Source organism: Mytilus trossulus, chromosome 4 (genome assembly GCF_036588685.1).
Source record: "Mytilus trossulus isolate FHL-02 chromosome 4, PNRI_Mtr1.1.1.hap1, whole genome shotgun sequence".
NCBI classification, from domain to species: Eukaryota; Metazoa; Mollusca; class Bivalvia; order Mytilida; family Mytilidae; genus Mytilus; species Mytilus trossulus.
In genome coordinates, this window is record NC_086376.1 from 60,935,563 (window position 1) to 60,954,851 (window position 19,289).

The 19,289-nt window shown below is 32.1% G+C and overlaps 2 protein-coding genes across 2 annotated transcripts; one reads left to right on the plus strand and one right to left on the minus strand.

The window, feature by feature from the left end:
- The first annotated feature begins 418 nt into the window (after positions 1 to 418).
- Positions 419 to 11,304, plus strand: LOC134715678 (lysosomal acid glucosylceramidase-like). Its single transcript, XM_063578017.1, has 10 exons — positions 419 to 534; positions 1,916 to 2,113; positions 2,726 to 2,869; positions 4,173 to 4,306; positions 4,951 to 5,123; positions 5,852 to 6,089; positions 7,698 to 7,919; positions 8,877 to 9,040; positions 9,667 to 9,783; positions 10,888 to 11,304. The coding sequence occupies exons 1-10, from the start codon at positions 447 to 449 to the stop codon at positions 10,988 to 10,990; spliced, it is 1,581 nt and encodes a 526-aa protein (XP_063434087.1). The 5' UTR covers positions 419 to 446; the 3' UTR covers positions 10,991 to 11,304.
- A 6,813-nt stretch (positions 11,305 to 18,117) lies between these two features.
- On the minus strand, positions 18,118 to 19,005 carry LOC134715679 (histone H1-delta-like). Its single transcript, XM_063578018.1, has one exon. It carries the CDS (start codon positions 18,949 to 18,951, stop codon positions 18,337 to 18,339), a length of 615 nt encoding a protein of 204 aa, XP_063434088.1. The 5' UTR covers positions 18,952 to 19,005; the 3' UTR covers positions 18,118 to 18,336.
- Between the last annotated feature and the right edge of the window lie 284 nt (positions 19,006 to 19,289).

Consider the following 19,289-nt stretch of genomic DNA (forward strand, 5'->3'; position numbering starts at 1 on the left):
CAGTGAAATTATGAGTTGATATGAGTTCGCCTTATCATTATAAGGCTAAGCTATAATATTATTGTACATTATAACAAATCTTCATATGTTGAAACAACCCTTTTTCATCTTTTAAGAAGTATGGACAATCAGATCATACATATTCCTTCAGGCGTAGTGACATAAATATCATGTTGAGGCCAGCTTTTTTAGAAAAAGCTTTTACTTGTCTTCTTCTTCTATATATTTCCTTCCAATTATGGAACTCCTCAACGGATAGTATCCAAGTGGAGAGTTAATAAAAATTGTACTTCACTGAATTTGAAACCCTGAAAGTTTTCCACAATTCACCTTTTTTTTCCACTATAGAAACTTTCGGAATTTCAGTGTCACTCCGGGTTTTCTTTCGATTTCCAATTGTTTTAGTACTTCCGGATAAACAATAACATGTGATCAGGAAATCGACGATGTTCAAAGTTATTGAACCTTGTTTTTCTGCTTTAAAAAAATATTTCCTGCTTTTTCTACTTGTTATTATCATAAAGTCGTCTTCAGGTATACCTAATTCGTTTTGAAATCATTCGATTATTGAGATTTTCTACAATATTAATATCTAAAGAGTAAAGTTCACGTAAAACCACAGGCACTTGTAACCTTGGGTTTTAACTTTTGCCAGTTTTGGTTGATTTGTTTACCAAATATTATAACTAACACAACTCAGAAATTTTAATCGTTGAACTATGGGTCAAACTTTGGCATTATCAAGCCCTTACATCCAAATGCCTTTAGGGATTATTGGAGCAGCTTTGGTTGGGGTTTATATTTTGGTGGCAAAGGGGGAATAACTCTATTTGATATTTCAAACAGTGTCAATCCTAGACACTAGCTGGTGGTTGCAGTCTTGTAATTGACTGCTCCATAGGCTTACATGTTAAACAGCTGATCTTTGAAAATAAAAAAATAAAAAATGCTACATAGAAAAAAAAAATCATGTTCATATCATGTATGTACTAATGTGAAATTGTGATTTAATCGAAAAAAAAGGGGGTGTTGCCACGAAGAATAAAAAGTTACGCAATCCTGAAGTCAAAACATTGTTTTTCTACTTTCTGTTTGCTATTTTTACTAGGCCGCACCACTGCCAGTAAACATGATATCCTTCCACTTTCCTGGATTGATATCCCCAAAAGATGCAAGATTTTTTTTAAAGTCTATATCTATCTTTCAATTCAGCATAAACCTATAATCAAACAGAAAAAATTGAGTTCTGAAAAAAATTCAGAAAAAAATGCACTATTTTGTTTCCCTCCATGTTTTGACATGCACCGGAAATTGGAGTTGTAATATAAGACTGGTACCTGGTTTGTCACTGTTAATGAGGAAATGGGTTGAACAAATATATATGTAAAGATCTAGAGGTGTGGAAATGCTGTGCCTGATTTGTACTTTTGACCACCTTGAAAAGTGAAAAATTTATCTTGTCCGGGTTGCTAGTGGAAGAGTAATAAGAAATATTCAGGATAATAGATAAGTTTTATAATATTACAGCATAGTATACAAATAACAATATAACATACTGACATAAGCTCTCATGAGCAAACATTACAAATTACACTTGACTTGTTTTTCAAGTTAAACAAACCAATAATGAACACCTTAAAAAACATTTATTCAAAGTTTGATTAATTTAGATACAAATTTGTAGTTTACCTTGTGACATTAGATTTTATTATTTTAGAGAGTTTACCTTCTGACCCTGTGACAGTTAGATTTTATTATTTTAGAGAGTTTACCATGTGACAATTAGATTTTATTATTTTAGAGAGTTTACCCTGTGACAATTAGATTTTATTATTTTAGAGAGTTTACCATGTGACAATTAGATTTTATTATTTTAGAGAGTTTACCATGTGACAATTAGATTTTATTATTTTAGAGAGTTTACCATGTGACCAGAGAAGTTATGGACAGGGTTCTTATGTATGTGTTTGTAACTCCACCTACTGTGACAGAGTAGAATCTAATGATCCCATTCCTAAAGGCAGATATACTGTGTACACTTCAAATAAAGAGGGATATCGTCTACTTAAAACCTATGGCCAGTTTAATTCCACCCCTTCTACAACCAACAAAGGTAAAGTACAATTAAATTAATAAAATTTGACAAGTTTTTAACTGTTTTTATTTTGAAAAAAAATTGAACTGTAAGCAATCATTTAACCAAAAAATGCCAACAAAATAAACTTTTGAACAGACATTTTGAGGCATAGTAATTAGGATACATGTAGGTTATGATACAAATGTATCGTCTACATAAATATTTTCTAAAAATTTTACCTTGCATTAAATCTACCTAATATATGTAATTATAAATGCTTAATTTCACCATCAGTTTTTGCAATATCAATAAGCAACCAAAGCACAGATCTTTTTATTTAACCTATCTGAGATATAATCATGTTGTCTTCACGACAGAACAGTTCATATCTATTTTAAAGCAGGTTAACTTTCATAATACCTATTATTATAAATTTGTATTACTAGTAAGTTGTATGCTAAGTTTCTTTATTCCAATGTTGATCTCTCCTTCTCCCGGATTAAGTTGAAAGAAGTTAACATGACAATAGATATACAAATTTACAGATTTATCATTGTTGGGTTGATGTTTAGACGAGTCATGTATATATTTTGATATACATGTATCCATGTTATACTTACAAAAGAATCTATTGTATTTATGATACAGGAATATTCACTATCAACAAAAATGTGACGTACCAGACCATGATTGGCTTTGGTGGAGCATTTACTGATGCTGCAGGGATTAATATTGCTAGTCTGTCATCTGAAGCTCAAGAAAATCTACTCAAGTCTTACTATTCTCCTGAGGGTGAGTCACAACAAGAAAATCTACTCAAGTCTTACTCTTCTCCTGAGGGTGAGTCAAAACAAGAAAATCTACTCAATTCTTACTATTCTCCTGAGGGTGAGTCAAAACAAGAAAATCTACACAAGTCTGACTATTCTCCTGAGGGTGAGTCAAAACAAGAAAATCTACTCAATTCTTACTATTCTCCTGAGGGTGAGTCAAAACAAGAAAATCTACACAAGTCTGACTATTCTCCTGAGGGTGAGCCAAAACAAGAAAATCTACACAAGTCTGACTATTCTCCTGAGGGTGAGTCAAAACAAGAAAATCTACTCAAGTCTTATTATTCTTCTGAGGGTGAGTCAAAATCTACTCAAGTCTTACTATTCTCCTGAGGGTGAGTTAAAACAAGAAAATCTACTCAAGTCTTATTATTCTTCTGAGGGTGAGTCAAAATCTACTCAAGTCTTACTATTCTCCTGAGGGTGAGTCAAAAAAATAAAATCTTACTATTCTCCTGAGGGTGAGTCAAAATCTACTCAAGTCTTACTATTCTCCTGAGAGTGAGTCAAAAAAATAAAATCTTACTATTCTCCTGAGGGTGAGTCAAGGCTCAAGAAAATCTACTCAAGTCTTTATATTCTCCTGAGGGTGAGTCTAGAACTTTAGATTTTAAAACCAGTTCTGTCATCTAAGGTCTGTTTACTCCTGGTAATTCAAAACCTGTGATACCTTTCAACCTTAGTAATACACTGTAGTTGATGTGTACAACAACAGGTTCAAGACTCCATTAAAATATACTGTCTTTGATTTTCTAACAACAAACCAATGCCATAAAACTTTGATTACCAGGAAATTTTCGCATTAGACTGAATAAAAAGGGATGTGAAATTTGACCCTCAGCACAAGCAAATTAAAAATAGAATTACAAAACATCAATTTGGAATAAGTCTTTGATGTCAAGTACAAAAGCACCCTAATTATAAAAAAAGAAGATGTGGTAAATGTACATGTATGGTTGCCAATGAGACAACTCACCACAAGAGACCAAATGTCAAAGAAATTAACAACTATAGGTCAGTGTACAGCCTTCAACAATGAGAAAAGCCAAACCTGTATAGTCATTAAGTCAGATTATATAAACGATAAAAAAACAAAAAACATATTGATTTTTTTTTTAAGAAACCCTTGTCTACATAGCTGATAAAGATTATAATCTATGTAGACATATTGATTAAGTTGACACTTGTATAGTCACTTTAAATTAATTATTTCTAAATTAAATTTAAATTTATTGCTGTACATGTATATAATTTTTAAACAGGTATTGAGTATACCGTGGGAAGAATACCAATGGCTAGCTGTGATTTTTCAACACATCCATATTCCTATGACGACCATCCTGGAGATTTTATGTTACAAAACTTCTCATTGGCTGTAGAAGATTTAAAGTATAAGGTGATTGTTTTTAAAATAAAATACGAAAACAATACAACAATTCTATTAATTTAAAAAGAATTGAAGTATATTATGTTGCTGAAAAAGACTGAACCAAGATTGGCTAAAGATGCAGCATGTTTAAATCCTTTCCCTAACTAATAGTGTAATAAATAAAATTTGTAATGAAAAAATAAAGGCTTAATTTTTTGCTGAAAATTTTGTACCCACAAGCCACCTTAATATATCATGTTCTGTCAAAGTGAGATAGTGAGGAATATATACCTTAAATGTTCATTCAAAATGATTTGATTATATTCCTTACCTGTTTCAGTTAAGTTGAACGTTGTCGTGTTAATAAATGAGTGCTCTCATAAACATCATGGAAACATTTACTGTAAATTCAAAAATATTGCTATGTTTTTATTATTGGGAAAAATGCAACAGGGTTATAATCTAAATAATTTAAACTTGCATTTTGATTTTTCTTTTATGAATTATTATTAAACAGGTTGTTTTTTTGGAATATCGCAAAAATTAAAATCGCACTGAATTTGACAAAATGACAAAATTGCAATAATAAATGCACACAATAATTTCGGAATCTACAGTTACAGGTATTTGTTACCGAACATGTTAGGAAAACAGTTGTGGTTTTTATTTAGATTCCTTACATTATAGCAGCTCAGAAAATGAACAAAAGAAACCTGACTTTATTTGGAAGTCCTTGGAGTGCGCCTGCTTGGATGAAAGATAATCAAAACATGACAGGAAAGGGAAGTTTGATAGGAAAACCTGGAGGCAAATACTATAAAACATGGGCTCAATATTTTGTCAGGTAAGAAGGTCAATGTATATTTTTGTCACAGGATGACTTCAATATACAAATTTAGATACAGACAAAAAAATATATTGATTTAATTGATTTAAGTGAAAATTCCTACCCAGCCATATATTTCATAGGAAAATCACAACCAATTTATTTACATTTCTAAGTTATCATAACATCATAATAGACATTAACCACATCGGATCATTCATATTATAAAAAAAATTGGAACACCTCATTAACAGACATCTTAATTGTAAATGACCATAAATTCCTACCCATTGATATATTACATCAGTGAATTGCATCCCATTGATAAATTTGACATTCCAAAAAAGTTACCCATACCAGCAGCACATTGGTGTACACCTTCATGAAGAAAGAGACCCAATTGTGATTTAGAGCAACATGGCACATTCTAAACGAATATTCTAAGGAATGTACCTTGGAAAAAGAGAGAGTATGAGTCAGCTTTCAACCAATATCTAATGGCATATTATAGGTAACAAAACTACATTGTAGTTATATCAAAATGATGTATAACATGACATTCAGAATACATTTTTTTTACCCCTTCCATTAACTGTAGATTGTTTTGTTTAGCTCAACACAAGTAGTTTAATGCGGATTATTCTATTTTTTCCAAGTAAAAAATGTAAAGTTGACACCAAAATATTTAGCCCAAGTGATTTAGAAATAATTTTGAATATCATTTAATTGGTATGTTTTATTTTTAGATTTTTACAAGAGTATGGTGAACATGGCATTGCTCTATGGGGTATAACAGCACAGAATGAACCTTCGGATGGAAAAATTCCTAATTTCAAGTTCCAAGCTATGGGATGGACAGCAGCCCAACAAAGAGATTTCATTGCATTAGACTTGGGACCAGCTTTAGAGAAAAATGGCTTTCAGTATATCAAATTAATGATACTAGATGACGCTAGATTCTTGTTACCTTATTGGGCAGAACAGGTTTGGCATTGAATTTATTATGAATTCATAAAAAAAAAATGAAACTTTAATGCACATAAACTAGTGCCCTACTTTAGAGAGAAATAGAATCCAGCATAGTTTGTTAATCAGTCGGAAACCAGGTTGAAATAGAACAAAAGAATCGAAGCTTTTTAGAGAAGGCGATAAATGTTTACTGTATTGTTTACCATAGTGACAAAATTTTTAAAAGTTAATAGAAACAAACAAAATTTCAATTTTCTTTTCAATTACGAGGTGTTTTATTTTGAAATTCCATTTGCATAAGTTTTCAAGTTATCTAGTTCATAGTTAAGCAGAGCAATTAGATATCAAGTCGACGACATGGGTATCTTCCAAGTTGGATGACAAAAATGCATAACCTCCGATTTTTTTGAAAAAATTACTTCGGATGAAAAACATATCAATCTATTAGTTCAGTAATTTAGTTCAGCAAAATTGGTAGCGCGTCATCCCTACAATGGCTTCCGTTTCTGCGATTGTGAAAATTAACTGGCATAATGGGGAGATAATTTTGACAAAGTAGGATCCTGACTGTTAATGATTGTAGATGGTGCAATGTTCTTTTTACCTAGTGAAAGGTTTGACATTGAATAAATGATGAATTAAATTAAGCATGAACACTGTGGATTCATTTATTTTCGTGGATTAAGGTGTTACAGGCAAAATTGTCTTTCAATACTTTGGCTGAATAAAACATTTAAAAACTGTATTAAAGTCGGACAAATTAATAATTATTTATCAATCTGTGGTACAAGTGTATAATCAATATTAACAAAACATGTGAACGCTTAAACTAGAAACTGAGAAACTGAAAAAGTGGTGGAAGTCCCTAAATTTCTTTTAGATTAAATGACAATAGAAATGTAAAATATTTGCTTATCCTTCAAAACATACAGCTTCACCAGAACAGGGTTTGGTCTTCTATTAACAAAAGTTCTATAAATTAATGTATTCTGTCACTGCATATAAAAGTTAGCATCACCGGAGATTACCTTTCAATTATAAAGTTCAATTGTTTCTGTAATGATAACACTAGGGAAAGTTCTGTAAATGGCTTTGGGAATAAAACTATCAATCAGACATATTAGTCACTAAAGTTCAATTCATAAACAGTTCTGCAGGTATTAATTAACCCTTATTTTATAGAAATAGATAAAATCACTAAAGTAAAATATTGTCAAATTTTGAGTCCGAACATAAAGAAAACTTATACATGTATTTTCATGGATATGTAATTTCATGGTTTTGCAAAGTGTGCTTAACAAGCCTATAGGTAATTTGTAATTTGTTGTTTGTTTTAAAAATGTTTAATTTCGTGGTTCACCCTTACCCATGAAATCCACCAAAAGTGGTATCCAACAAATGATAATAAATCCACAATAGCAGTGTATCGTAAGAAAATATACTTAATTTATATTGGATCAGTGAATAAGTTTATGTCACAAAGCAAACTCTTTGACATACCAGAGTAGACAACTACTAAAAACTCCCTTACTTGAGCAATATGATAAAACTTTATTTTGCATGTAAGTGTTCACTGTAGATAATATGAGATTTAAGGATAATTGTTTTTGTTGATATTTTCAGGTATTTTCCAGTCCTGAAGCATCAAAGTATATCTCTGGAATAGCTGTCCATTGGTATGAAGACTTTATCACTCCAACTATAGCTTTATCTAGTACTCATCAAAAATTCCCAGATAAATTTATACTGGCTACTGAGGCTTGTGCAGGATCTATTCTACCATTTGGTAAAGTTATTCTGGGAAGCTGGGAAAGGGCTGAAAGTTATGCACATGATATTTTACATGTAAATTGTAATTTATAGATTGAAAGTGTGAAATTTTTTTTTACTTTAATCAGTATCTTTATAACAATAACATTATATTTACAGTATATGGAATATAAGATAATGCATTATTTCAACTTTTTCACAGCTGCACATTGGCTAATCCTTACATTGAAGAAGGAAAAAATTATCAGATCTATTTATAATTTCTTGCAAATTAGACAGAAGCTGCTTTGATCAAAAGACAGTATATAATTGGATATTATGAAAAATTGATTATATTAAGAGAATACTTATTGCAATATATCACTGAACATCTGTGCCAAGAGTGCATGATACACCCTTATTATGTATATGGAAATTGTTGCAAAATTAAAATGGGTTACTGTAAATTCACAAATTATTGCATGGTTTTTATTATTGCAAAAATGCGACAAAGTTGTAAACGCAATAATTTAAGTTTGAAATGTTTTATATGAATTAAACAGGATTTTTCTAGAAATCGTAAAAATTGAAATCGCATTGAAGTCTAAAATTACAAAATCGCAATAATAAATGTTCATAATAATTTGTGAATTTACTGTATTTAGAAGTCATTTGATTAGAAAAATAAATGCAGATTCAATGACCTTAAAGACCTACCCAAAGTAAATTTCTCAAACAAACAAAAAAGAAATTTGACTCATTGTGAATTTTTAAAGGTAAACACAGCAATGTAGCAACATTCTGCAACATGTGCATGGAAATAGTGGTAAGCTGGATATTGTGGTTATGTGGTGACTGACATTGGGTAATAGACATATGTGTGTCTAACAAAAAGAGGGGTATTGTACAATAATGTTCACACTCAGTACAGATTTATATTGACCTTATTTAAACCTGTATACCCACTGGAATTTACACTATGAACTTTTTACCATGCACATCCAGAATTGTGAACACAATGTATTTTTAACAATCACCTTGTTTTTCTTTCAGGATGTCAATAACTGGGTTACTGGATGGACAGATTGGAATATTGCATTAGATATGGAGGGAGGACCAAATTGGGTGAAGAATTTTGTAGACAGTCCCATTATCGTAAATGCAAAGGAGGATGAATTTTATAAACAACCAATGTTTTATGCAATGGGACATTTTAGGTTTGTAATATTAGGATTAATCAATTTTATTAGTCTGATAAGGAATGGACATTAATTCTCCAAGAAGCCAGAGGTGTTTGTAAACATTTCATTCTAAAAATACACCAATTGCAATACAAGAATCATCCTGTATCCTTTATTTTCAAGCAGCAAATACATTACATCTCTCTTTTAGAAACTTTATAATTTCTTTAATAAAGTTCCTGCATATCTACTGATATACGAAAATAAGGAGATTTGATATGAATCACAATGAGACAGCTTTCCACAAGAAACCAATGGATGAGAAATTAAACAACTAGAGATCACAGCAATGTGAAAAATCTGTAACATTTGAAAAGCTGTAAAAGACCCTAGCATGACAAAATAAGAAATATTTATAAAGAGAAAGCTTATAGTCTGATTTATGATAGAATAACAAAGTAAAAAATAACAGACAGCAACCAACAACAACCACTAAGTTACAGGCTTCTGCCTTTGGGCAGACACATAAAGAATGTGATGTGGTTAAAATGTGTGTGAGGTTTCAACCTTATCCTTACCTGGGACAGTGCAATGTTCATATCAAGCCATACTTAAGTAAAATAAAAATAAAAAGATTGGATAATAATAACCATTTTTTACAGTAAGTTTGTACTTACTGGTTCGAAGAGGATAGACATTAAAGGAAGTGAGGTTGATGGTTTACAAATATCAGCATTCATACAGGGAGACAACTCTATTGTTATTGTAATACTTAACAGGTAATTCAACAAATCTCAGTATTCTTACAGGGAGATAACTCTATAGTCATTGTAATACTTAACAGGTAATTCAACAAATATCAGCATTCATACAGGGAGATAACTCTATAGTCATTGTAATGGTAGGTCAATAAAAAAATCAGCATTCTTACAGGGAGATAACTCTATAGTCATGTAATACTTATCAGGTAATTCAACAAATATCAGCATTCTTACAGGAGATAACTCTAGTCATTGTAATACTGAACAGGTAAGTCGAAAAATATCAGCATTCATACAGGGAGATAACTCTATAGTCCTTGTAATACTTAAGAGGTAGTCATAATACTTAACAAATTTGTTTTCTGAAAATGAAAATATTGATGATGATTGAAACTGCTACACAAATATTACAAAACAAAATTTTATATTTTTGTGTACTATTTCACACATTATCTTTTTGATAGACAATAAACAATTTCATTTATTAGGCATTGTATATTGACTTCTTTAGAATAATGAACTTTATCAAATTATAATGCGCTTCATATATTTTCTTAACTTTAAAACACTTTCAAACTTAAATGGCACAAATGATGTTACTAATTCATTTATTATGACTGTAATGTGTTGCATTCCTAAATTGACCTATTTGACCTAGATACGACAACTGTTCATGCTGGCTGTTCAAACTCCTCCCTCTGAAAAATTAAAGTGCCAGTTGTTTGCTTCTTTACAAACAAAAAAGGGTGGTTCAAGGAAGAGCCTACACAAACGCTTTAATAATTATACTTATCAGACATAGACATTACCTTAATTGTCCTATTCAGAATCAAAATAATTGATGCAAACTATACTTCATTGTAGTTTAAACATGGGTAGGCATTTTATTCATTTTGTTTTAGCCCTCACTATCGCTTGGGGAAAAATAATCACGAATATTATGTCTACCCATGTTAAAACTACAATAAAGTATAGCTTGCATCAATTATTTCTTAATTTTAGTTTCATAAAAATTATGACTACATATAATCTCACGCTTCTAAACTAATGAAGTAAAACAAGATTTAAAATAGACTCAGTAACTATTTAGAATTATAATATCTGTTGTCTTTTCATTTTCAGATCAGATGATGATGGCATTATTTCTCTACATGATCCAGAATTAGGGTTCATTAATTTATCATACTCCAAACACTCTATACAAACTGTTATATGGTGGACATGAGAATTCTGTACCCAACCTCATACTTTATATTATGATATTGTGGCTCCAGTATATCATCACTTTACTTGCAAACAAATTAATGATATAAACAACATGTGTAGACTGTTTTGATCTGTGCTACTCTTATGATGTTGATTGGATTGACTTGGAATTTGGATTAAAGTTTATTTCAAACACATTTTCAAAAGTTATTTGAGGAGGATGACACACTTTTTGGATGTGGAATACATGGTGTATTAAAAAGGACTGATGTAGGATAAAGGGGGGTAACAGCATATGGGGATGTTTGATATGGGGTAAAAAAAAAAAGTGGGGTTTAGGAAAATAAATGGGGAAAAAGTGGGAAATGTTAAAAAAAAAATTAAAAAGCAGGATTTGAGAAACTAGCACTCTGTGTCTCTCTTATCTTATTTTATCTTATTTCAGTCAGCATCTTATTAATTTATAAAATGAAGCATTACAATTACTGTTCATATAACGTCTTTTAAAAATGCTCAATTCATGGATATAAAGCATGAAATCATTGATATTAAATATTTAAAATGTGCCATATTATTATTTATATAATTTAATAAATCATGTTAAGTTTATATTATTTGTTATATTGTCTTATACATAAAATAAAAGTCAGACTAACTGCTACACAGATATAATTATTGATGAATAATTCAGGTCTAAAAGGAAGCTCAATTTATACTTACCAATTAATTGCTGTGATCAAAGTTCTTTATTGAATATTTGAATAAGTGGAGAAAGATGCTCTGGATTTAAATGGTTTGTTATAAAAATCATCATAGAAACTAACATTAAAATTGTATATACCCAACACGAATATGATCTACAAAAGACTCATCAGTAACATGTACTTGAAACAGAAATGTAAAAAATGGCACATATAGTAGGAAGTTGAAGAGCATGGAGGAACCAACATTCCAATTACAGCTAAGTTAATCTTTTTGTGTGTAGAAAATATATAGTGTTAAAAAAAATGCAAAAGTTTTGTAAACAGTTAATTTATAATTATGACTATATCAATGATATTTCATGTCACGCAGAAGTCCTGACAACAGGGTTGGTGATTCTGACAATACAAGATTTTGATATACAACAGGTTTAATATTCACATATCACACATTAATTCCAGTGTGCTGAGATTGCTGTATACTGCTTTTTTGAAGCTTCAGTGGTCTTGTGATAGCATATATTCCTTGAATGTTTGAGCTAATGCTAATGAGTACCTGTAGAGTCAAAGCAAAGACTTGGATATATCTTTGTGCTGCTTCATCATATGAATGCAGTCAGGAGTGTAGGAATCACAATAATATGTCCTAGTAGGATGATGTCTTCTTGTGAACTAGTTAGTAAAAATGTTCAGTGTCAGTCTAGCACTGTTTATATTCATATCGATTTTCTAGTCCAGATAATACATTTAATTTGCCACTGGACGATAAAATCAGCTATCCATCAGATGTTGCCCTGTAGTGTACAGTTTGTCCTTCTTTCCCTCTATCTGTCTTTCCATAACAGATTGTGTCCAATCTATATCTAGAGAACCGTTATAATTTCATATTCTAATATGACGTCCTTATTACGCTTTGTAAACAAAGCCGTGTTCTAATGAGCATAAAAAATATGTTTGACAAATGCGCACGAACTTTCTGTGTATATAAACGTTATTTCCATCGTTATCCTTTAAAATGTATACATTTAAGCAGCTAGCATAAACTTTTATTATATATTTTTATAAAACAACATATATTTACCCTGCTCATGGTTTTTAAACTTGTCTAATATGCAATGTAATGCACAGACTCCTCGGGGAGGAAACGGGGAAAAAGCCAAACATTTTTACGGTATTTTCTTACGCTTCGACCTATACAAATACTGCATTTGTCCTATAAGAATCAAAATAATTCCTTAACTTTATACTTGACATGTATATAAACAAATACCAGAAGGTGCCATAATGTTTGTATAACTTCCAAGGTTAAAAACTGTTTCAGTTGACAACCTCATGTCCTATGGTAAAGATCATGTCTACTTTATATCTTGAGAACTATCATAATTTCAAAGATTATACTTGACAAGTATATTAAACAACACCATAAGGTGTGTCATAATGTATGTTCAACTTCTTAGGTCAAAGGTCAAGGTCAAAAACTTTTGGTTTCAGTTGACAACCTCATGTCCTATGATAAAGATTTGTCCACCTTATATCTTGGAAACTGTTATGATTTCAAAGACAAAGTTCATACTTGACATGTATAATAAACAACACCAGAAGGTGTGTCATAATGAATGAACACCTTAGGTCAAAGGTCAAGGTCAAAAACTTTGGTTTCAGTTGACAACCTCATGTCCTATGATAAAGATGGTGTCCACTTTATATCTTGAAAACTGTTATTATTATAAAGCATGTAAAGACAAAGTTTATTCATGACATTTACATGTATAATAAACAACACCAGAAGGTGTCTCATAATGTGTGTACAACTTCTTAGGTCAAAGGTCAAGTTCAAAAACTTTGGTTTCAGTTGACAACCTCATGTCCTATGATAAAGATCGTGTCCACTTTATATCTTGAGAACCGTTATGATTTCAAAGTTTAAACTTGATATGCATATTTACCAACACCAGAGGGTGTGTCATAATGTGTGTACAACTTTCTAGGTCAAGGTAAAAAAAGGTTTTGATTGACTACCCCATGACCTATAATAAATTGTGTCTTCTCTTTTTCTTGAGAACCGTTATGATTTCAAAGTTTATACTTGACATGTACATTAACCAACACCAGAGGGTTTGTCAAATGTATGTATGACTTCCTATGTCAAAGGTCAAGGTCATCACCCTTGGTTTTATTTAATGATATCTACTTTTCCAATAAAATAATAAATTCAGTAAACTTGTGACAAAACTGCTCAGTATAAAACCATCATAAAAAGTTAATCAACCAGAAAATCCCGTTTTCAACTTCTTGGCCTATTAAAGCAAACTTGGTGAAGGAAAACTCCTCTACCTATGTCTCTTATTTGATGGCAGATGAAAAACATGGCTATCAGAAGGAATCTTTGATAGAGGAAATAAACGAGAAAGTCTGCCAGTTGAGTTATTCAGCCTCCTATTAAAGAATATTGAGTTCCTTTTAAATGATGTATTAATGAAAATAAAGAAGCATATTAAATTTATGCAATAATGGTTGTACTGTATCCTTTGGTGTCATATTTGCAAAACAGTAGCCATGTTGGAACTTGTTTCATTTCAAACATCTTTGAACTAAAAAAAAATTCATTAAAGATCTCCAAGTGGACACACAAAGAGACCGGGGGAGATCCGTTTGCACCAAAAATGTGTCCTTTTGCGCCACCACTTTTTTCTCCAATGCTACGTTTGCGCCACATGTTTTAAAATTACATGGTATCATTTGCGCGAAAAATAAAACATATGATTGCGCCAATTAGAAGAAAAATGACTTCCCTACCTCTTTGTTTTGACATTGTTACACGGCAAATGTTTCCTTTTCCTTTTTTGAAACATTTCTTATTTCTTACTGCTGCTGCATGGGTACTTTCCAGTTTATTGTATGTAGTAGCTTGTAACTTCACTTTATTGTCCAAAACAAAAACAAAAAGTTACATTGAAGGATGAAATGCATAAAACAGTTCATAATAATTCATAATAATAATAAAGCCCATACACATGGTGGGAGCAAAGCACTGTGTCATCATCTTATGTGGCTAAAACATTATCAGCAAAAGCTTCGTCTAGTTTCTTCTATATGGGCATATTGGAATCTGATGTACAGTAGTTGTCGTTTGTTTATGTAATATATACGTGTTTCTCGTTTCTCGTTTTGTTTATATAGATTAGACTGTTGGTTTTCCCGTTTGAATGGTTTTACACTAGTAATTTTGAGGCCCTTTATAGCTTGTTGTTCGGTGTGAGCCAAGGCTCCGTGTTGAAGGCCGTACTTTAACCTATAATGGTTTACTTTTTAAATTGGTTTACTTTTTAAATTGTTATTTGGATGGAGAGTTGTCTCATTGGCACTCACACCACATCTTCCTATATCTATATCTTTATTAAATATTCAGCAAAGCAATAGAATCATATTCAAAACAGTGTGGTCCTGGCCATTGATTGACGACCTAAATTATCCCATTGACTGGGACAGATTAGGTGAACGGTTGTCTGTAACGACCATTGCTCACTTTTTACTTGTTATAGAATTTAAACTGTGGGGTCACCAAAGGTTCTTAACGCCTTTAATAATAAAATTATTCGAAAAATTATTCAGGAATAACCTTTATGTTTTGATTTATATTATTAATATAAATCAACAGATCGTATTATTCCGGATTCGTTTTTCGAATTGCTTTATTTAGGTGTTGAGAACCTTTGGTGACCCCACAGATTCAGTGTCTTTAACAAGTACATAGTGAGCAGTGATTGTTACGGACAAACGTTCACCTAATCTGTCCCAGTCAATGGGACAATTTAGGTCGTCAATCAATGGACAGGACCACACTGTTTTGAATATGATTCTAAGTTTTATTCTCTCTCTGTACATTGACTGTCTAATGCATTTAAAGTCATTCCTCTCCAGATGCTTATCTTTATGGTAAAATATATCCGAACATATGATACTTTTTAAGCCAAAAATAAGAATAAATATTATTTATAATTATTGATATTTATGATAGATATGTGTACAGGTAAATTGGCGCAAATGAGTTCCGAATATTGGCGCAATTGATACAATTGGAAAACAAAGTTTGGCGCAAATGATACCCCTGAAAAGAATTAATTGGCGCAAAAGGACTGCTGCCAAAAGACCAAAGCTACAATATTATAGCATTTTCTACATCTCAAAGTTTAAATAGTGGTCTTAACCACAGAGAAACGTCTCAAATTTCGCTGCAAGTTCAAAACTAATTATAGCACCAGTTTAATTAGCTCTTTTGATTCAATTCAAAGGGTCTATTTGATTGAAAGGAAAATAGATTAAAAGAAACTCTGGTCTTCTTCCCTTCAAGACTGTACTCATTCCAGTCATTTGCAGATATGGTAAAGTATAACTATTAACCTTCTGATATACAGATGGGTTGTATAGTCAAGAATTTTATTTCTCCTTAAGGATATAGTTACGATACTATTGTCAGGTCATTAAGGATTGCATATTTTGGTATTAATATTGATTCACTCATAGGGTCTTTGCATCGGAAATAAACACATTTATTTTAAAATCCAGTTGTTGGCATGCTACGGGTTATGTTCCTCTCGTATATATGTTTTGATGGTCTAATAATAAACCTAACGGAAGGGATTGTAGTTACTTGATTTACATTTGATGAAGACATAATTATCTTTCAATCAGGCTAAATAAGGTCTGGAGTTGGCACGTCAGTAACTGCTAGTAGTCCTTTCTTAATGTATGTATCATTGTCATTTTGCTAAGTTTCTTTTGTTACTTATTCGGACTCGAACTACTTTTAAACTGAGGTTTCCTGTGCGTATTGCTATGTGTATGTTTCTTTATTCTACATTGGCTGGAGGTACAGGGTAGGAGGTTGAGATCTCGAATACATGTTTAACCGCGCTACATTGTTGCACCTGTCCCAAGTCATGAGCCTCTGACCTTTGTTAGTCTTGGATATTTATAATTTTTTGTTCATTTGTATGTTTTAGAGTTAAATACGACGTCCATTTTCACTGAACTAGTACACAATTTTATTAATGTTCCAGCTGAAGACAACCTCCAGGTGCAAGATTTTTTCTCGCTGCGTTTCTTCGGCTGTTGTTTGCTCTTTGGTCGTGTTCAGTGTTGTCTCTTTGACATATTTCCCATTTTCAATTTTACATATCATGACTCAAGTTATATTGTCCGGAATAAGAAGTTTGCTTGTGTTAAGCCCCTTATTCCCAAACGATTTAAAAATTGACACCCAAAATCAATCCCAACATTATTTTTTGTGGTACATTTTCATACAGATCAATACACCGGTACTCGAGTTATTGTCTGGAAACCAAATGTCTCAGTCGGACGACGGAGGCGTGTTCGGTTTCGGTCGTATACAAATAGCTTGGTCATCTTGGAAGATAAAGGCAGCGACACATTGTCCGGCAGATGTTTATTTCAGATTAAAAACTGAACATATGGCTGTTGATATGTTAATTGGTCTTACATACGTCAACCATCCTGCACACTATTCAATGTTTGATTACCAATCTGTAGTCGTTGTTGTCTATACGATACAGTCACCGTTTCCATTCTCAATTTCATTTGTGTTTTCTTGTTGTTTGGACAAGAGGGAGGTGGCATTTAATCAATTCGTGTGTATAAATGTTTTGTCCGTTTATTTTTTAATCTTCTGAGATTCCGGTGGAGTCGAATCGTTTAAAGTGAATACAGATGTTTCAAGCGAGAACTATAGTCCAAATAATTATGCCGTCTTGAATGGCTTTTTTTTTTTGCGTCATAAATATTTGGACTAAGCGATCATAACATAAAGAGGAACGCAACTATATTAAAACATGGACGGTCTGTGCCAGAGGCCGATTTTCATCAGTTACCATAGCATTAGTATATTTGGACTACCTTGTCTACGATTACTGTTCAATGTGAATACATTAATATTATAATGTTAAGAACAAAAAATAAAGAAGTAGGAAGAATGTCCCTATAAGAAGATATCAAGCAATTTGGAAGACAAAGATGACAGCAAAAACCATCTTGCGATTCTGGGACGGACCCAGATTTCATAACGGTGGCGTAAATGCTGACAAAGAAATGTTGTCGAGCGTAGCTAGTTGACAAGATTGCGCACGAATTATGTTAATTATTCTAATCTAGAGGGCATACACTCTCTATTCCCCAAACGGAAAGGGCCGACAGCGGCATCATAACCATAGATTAATGTGTGTATATCACCTTATTCTTTCCAGCTTTTGGAGAAAATAATGATATACTCTTAAACATAACAAAGCTTTTAAAAATCAGCAACCATATTCAACACAGAAACAATATACTTCTGAACATATTTTGGATAACTTTACCATGTTTACTGAATAAATATTTTAAATTGAAGTCATTACCCGTTACATAATAAAAAAAAAAAACAACGTAAATATAAAAAATAAAATCAATTTAATTGATTGCATACTACAAATTACCACAAATACGAATACTGTTTTGTAATCCTAATGTCACAATGTTTTCCATTTAGAATAGCATTCATTTTGTGCATTAAACTGTTCATAGCCCTTCCTTTAGCTTAGCAAGATTACAGTGACCTGCTACGACACAGATAATTACAATACTTAGGAACACTAAATAATGTTGTTATTGTTCACTCCGTTTTTTCAGCTGGAGGTGTTTCTGCAGCAGCCTTCACTACTTTTGCCTTGCCTTTCTTTGAAGCTTTTTTCTTTGGAGATTTTGCCTTTTTTGCTGGTTTAGATTTCTTGGTCTTCTTCGCAGGTGTTGGCTTTTTAGCCTTCTTTGGTGATGCGGGTTTTTTAGCCTTCTTTGTAGGAGTCGAAACAGCTTCCTTCTTCTTGTGGGATTTCTTTGCTTTTTCTTCTCCCAGCCTAAACGAACCAGAAGCGCCCTGTCCTTTGCTTTGAGTCAAAGTTCCATTTTTCACTCCTGCTCTTAAAGCCATTTTTAAATGGTTATTTGCAGTTTTTTCTTCTACACTAATTTTATAATTTCCTATGATGTATTTAAGAATTGCCTGTCTCGAACTTCCACCTCTCTCCTTAAGACTTGTAAGCGCATCCTTTATCATGTCTCTGTAGTGTGGATGGTCAGATGGTGCTTGTTTTGACTTCTTCTTTTTCTTGCTTGCTGTTGGTGTTGTTTTCTTTTTAAGCGATTTAACACTAGCTTTCTTTTCAGGTTTTGCATCCTCATCAGACTTTGGTTCATCTACCACCGTTTCTGCCACTGCGTCCTCAGACATATTAACAATGTTCGTTGTCTTTGCCTTACAAATAATAAGAGAAACAGAAAGTAGATATTGACAGTTTATTTATATTATAAACGCGGACCGCGGAGAAAGCACCAACAAGGAAGCAAGTGCGTGTGTATTGTCGTTATTGGATTTAAAATGGCGATGTGTTTCCACTCATAATAAAAATGTTGTTTCTGGCATCCACTGTGAGGTAAAATCGCCTGAAGTTGAAACTGTGCGTATCATCAATGTCTTAGAAGTTCCGTGCTACTTAAAATTAATTTTGAATTCTAGCACATTTATTGTGGTTTATATTATAAGAAGAGGCCACTTATCAATGACCCTGC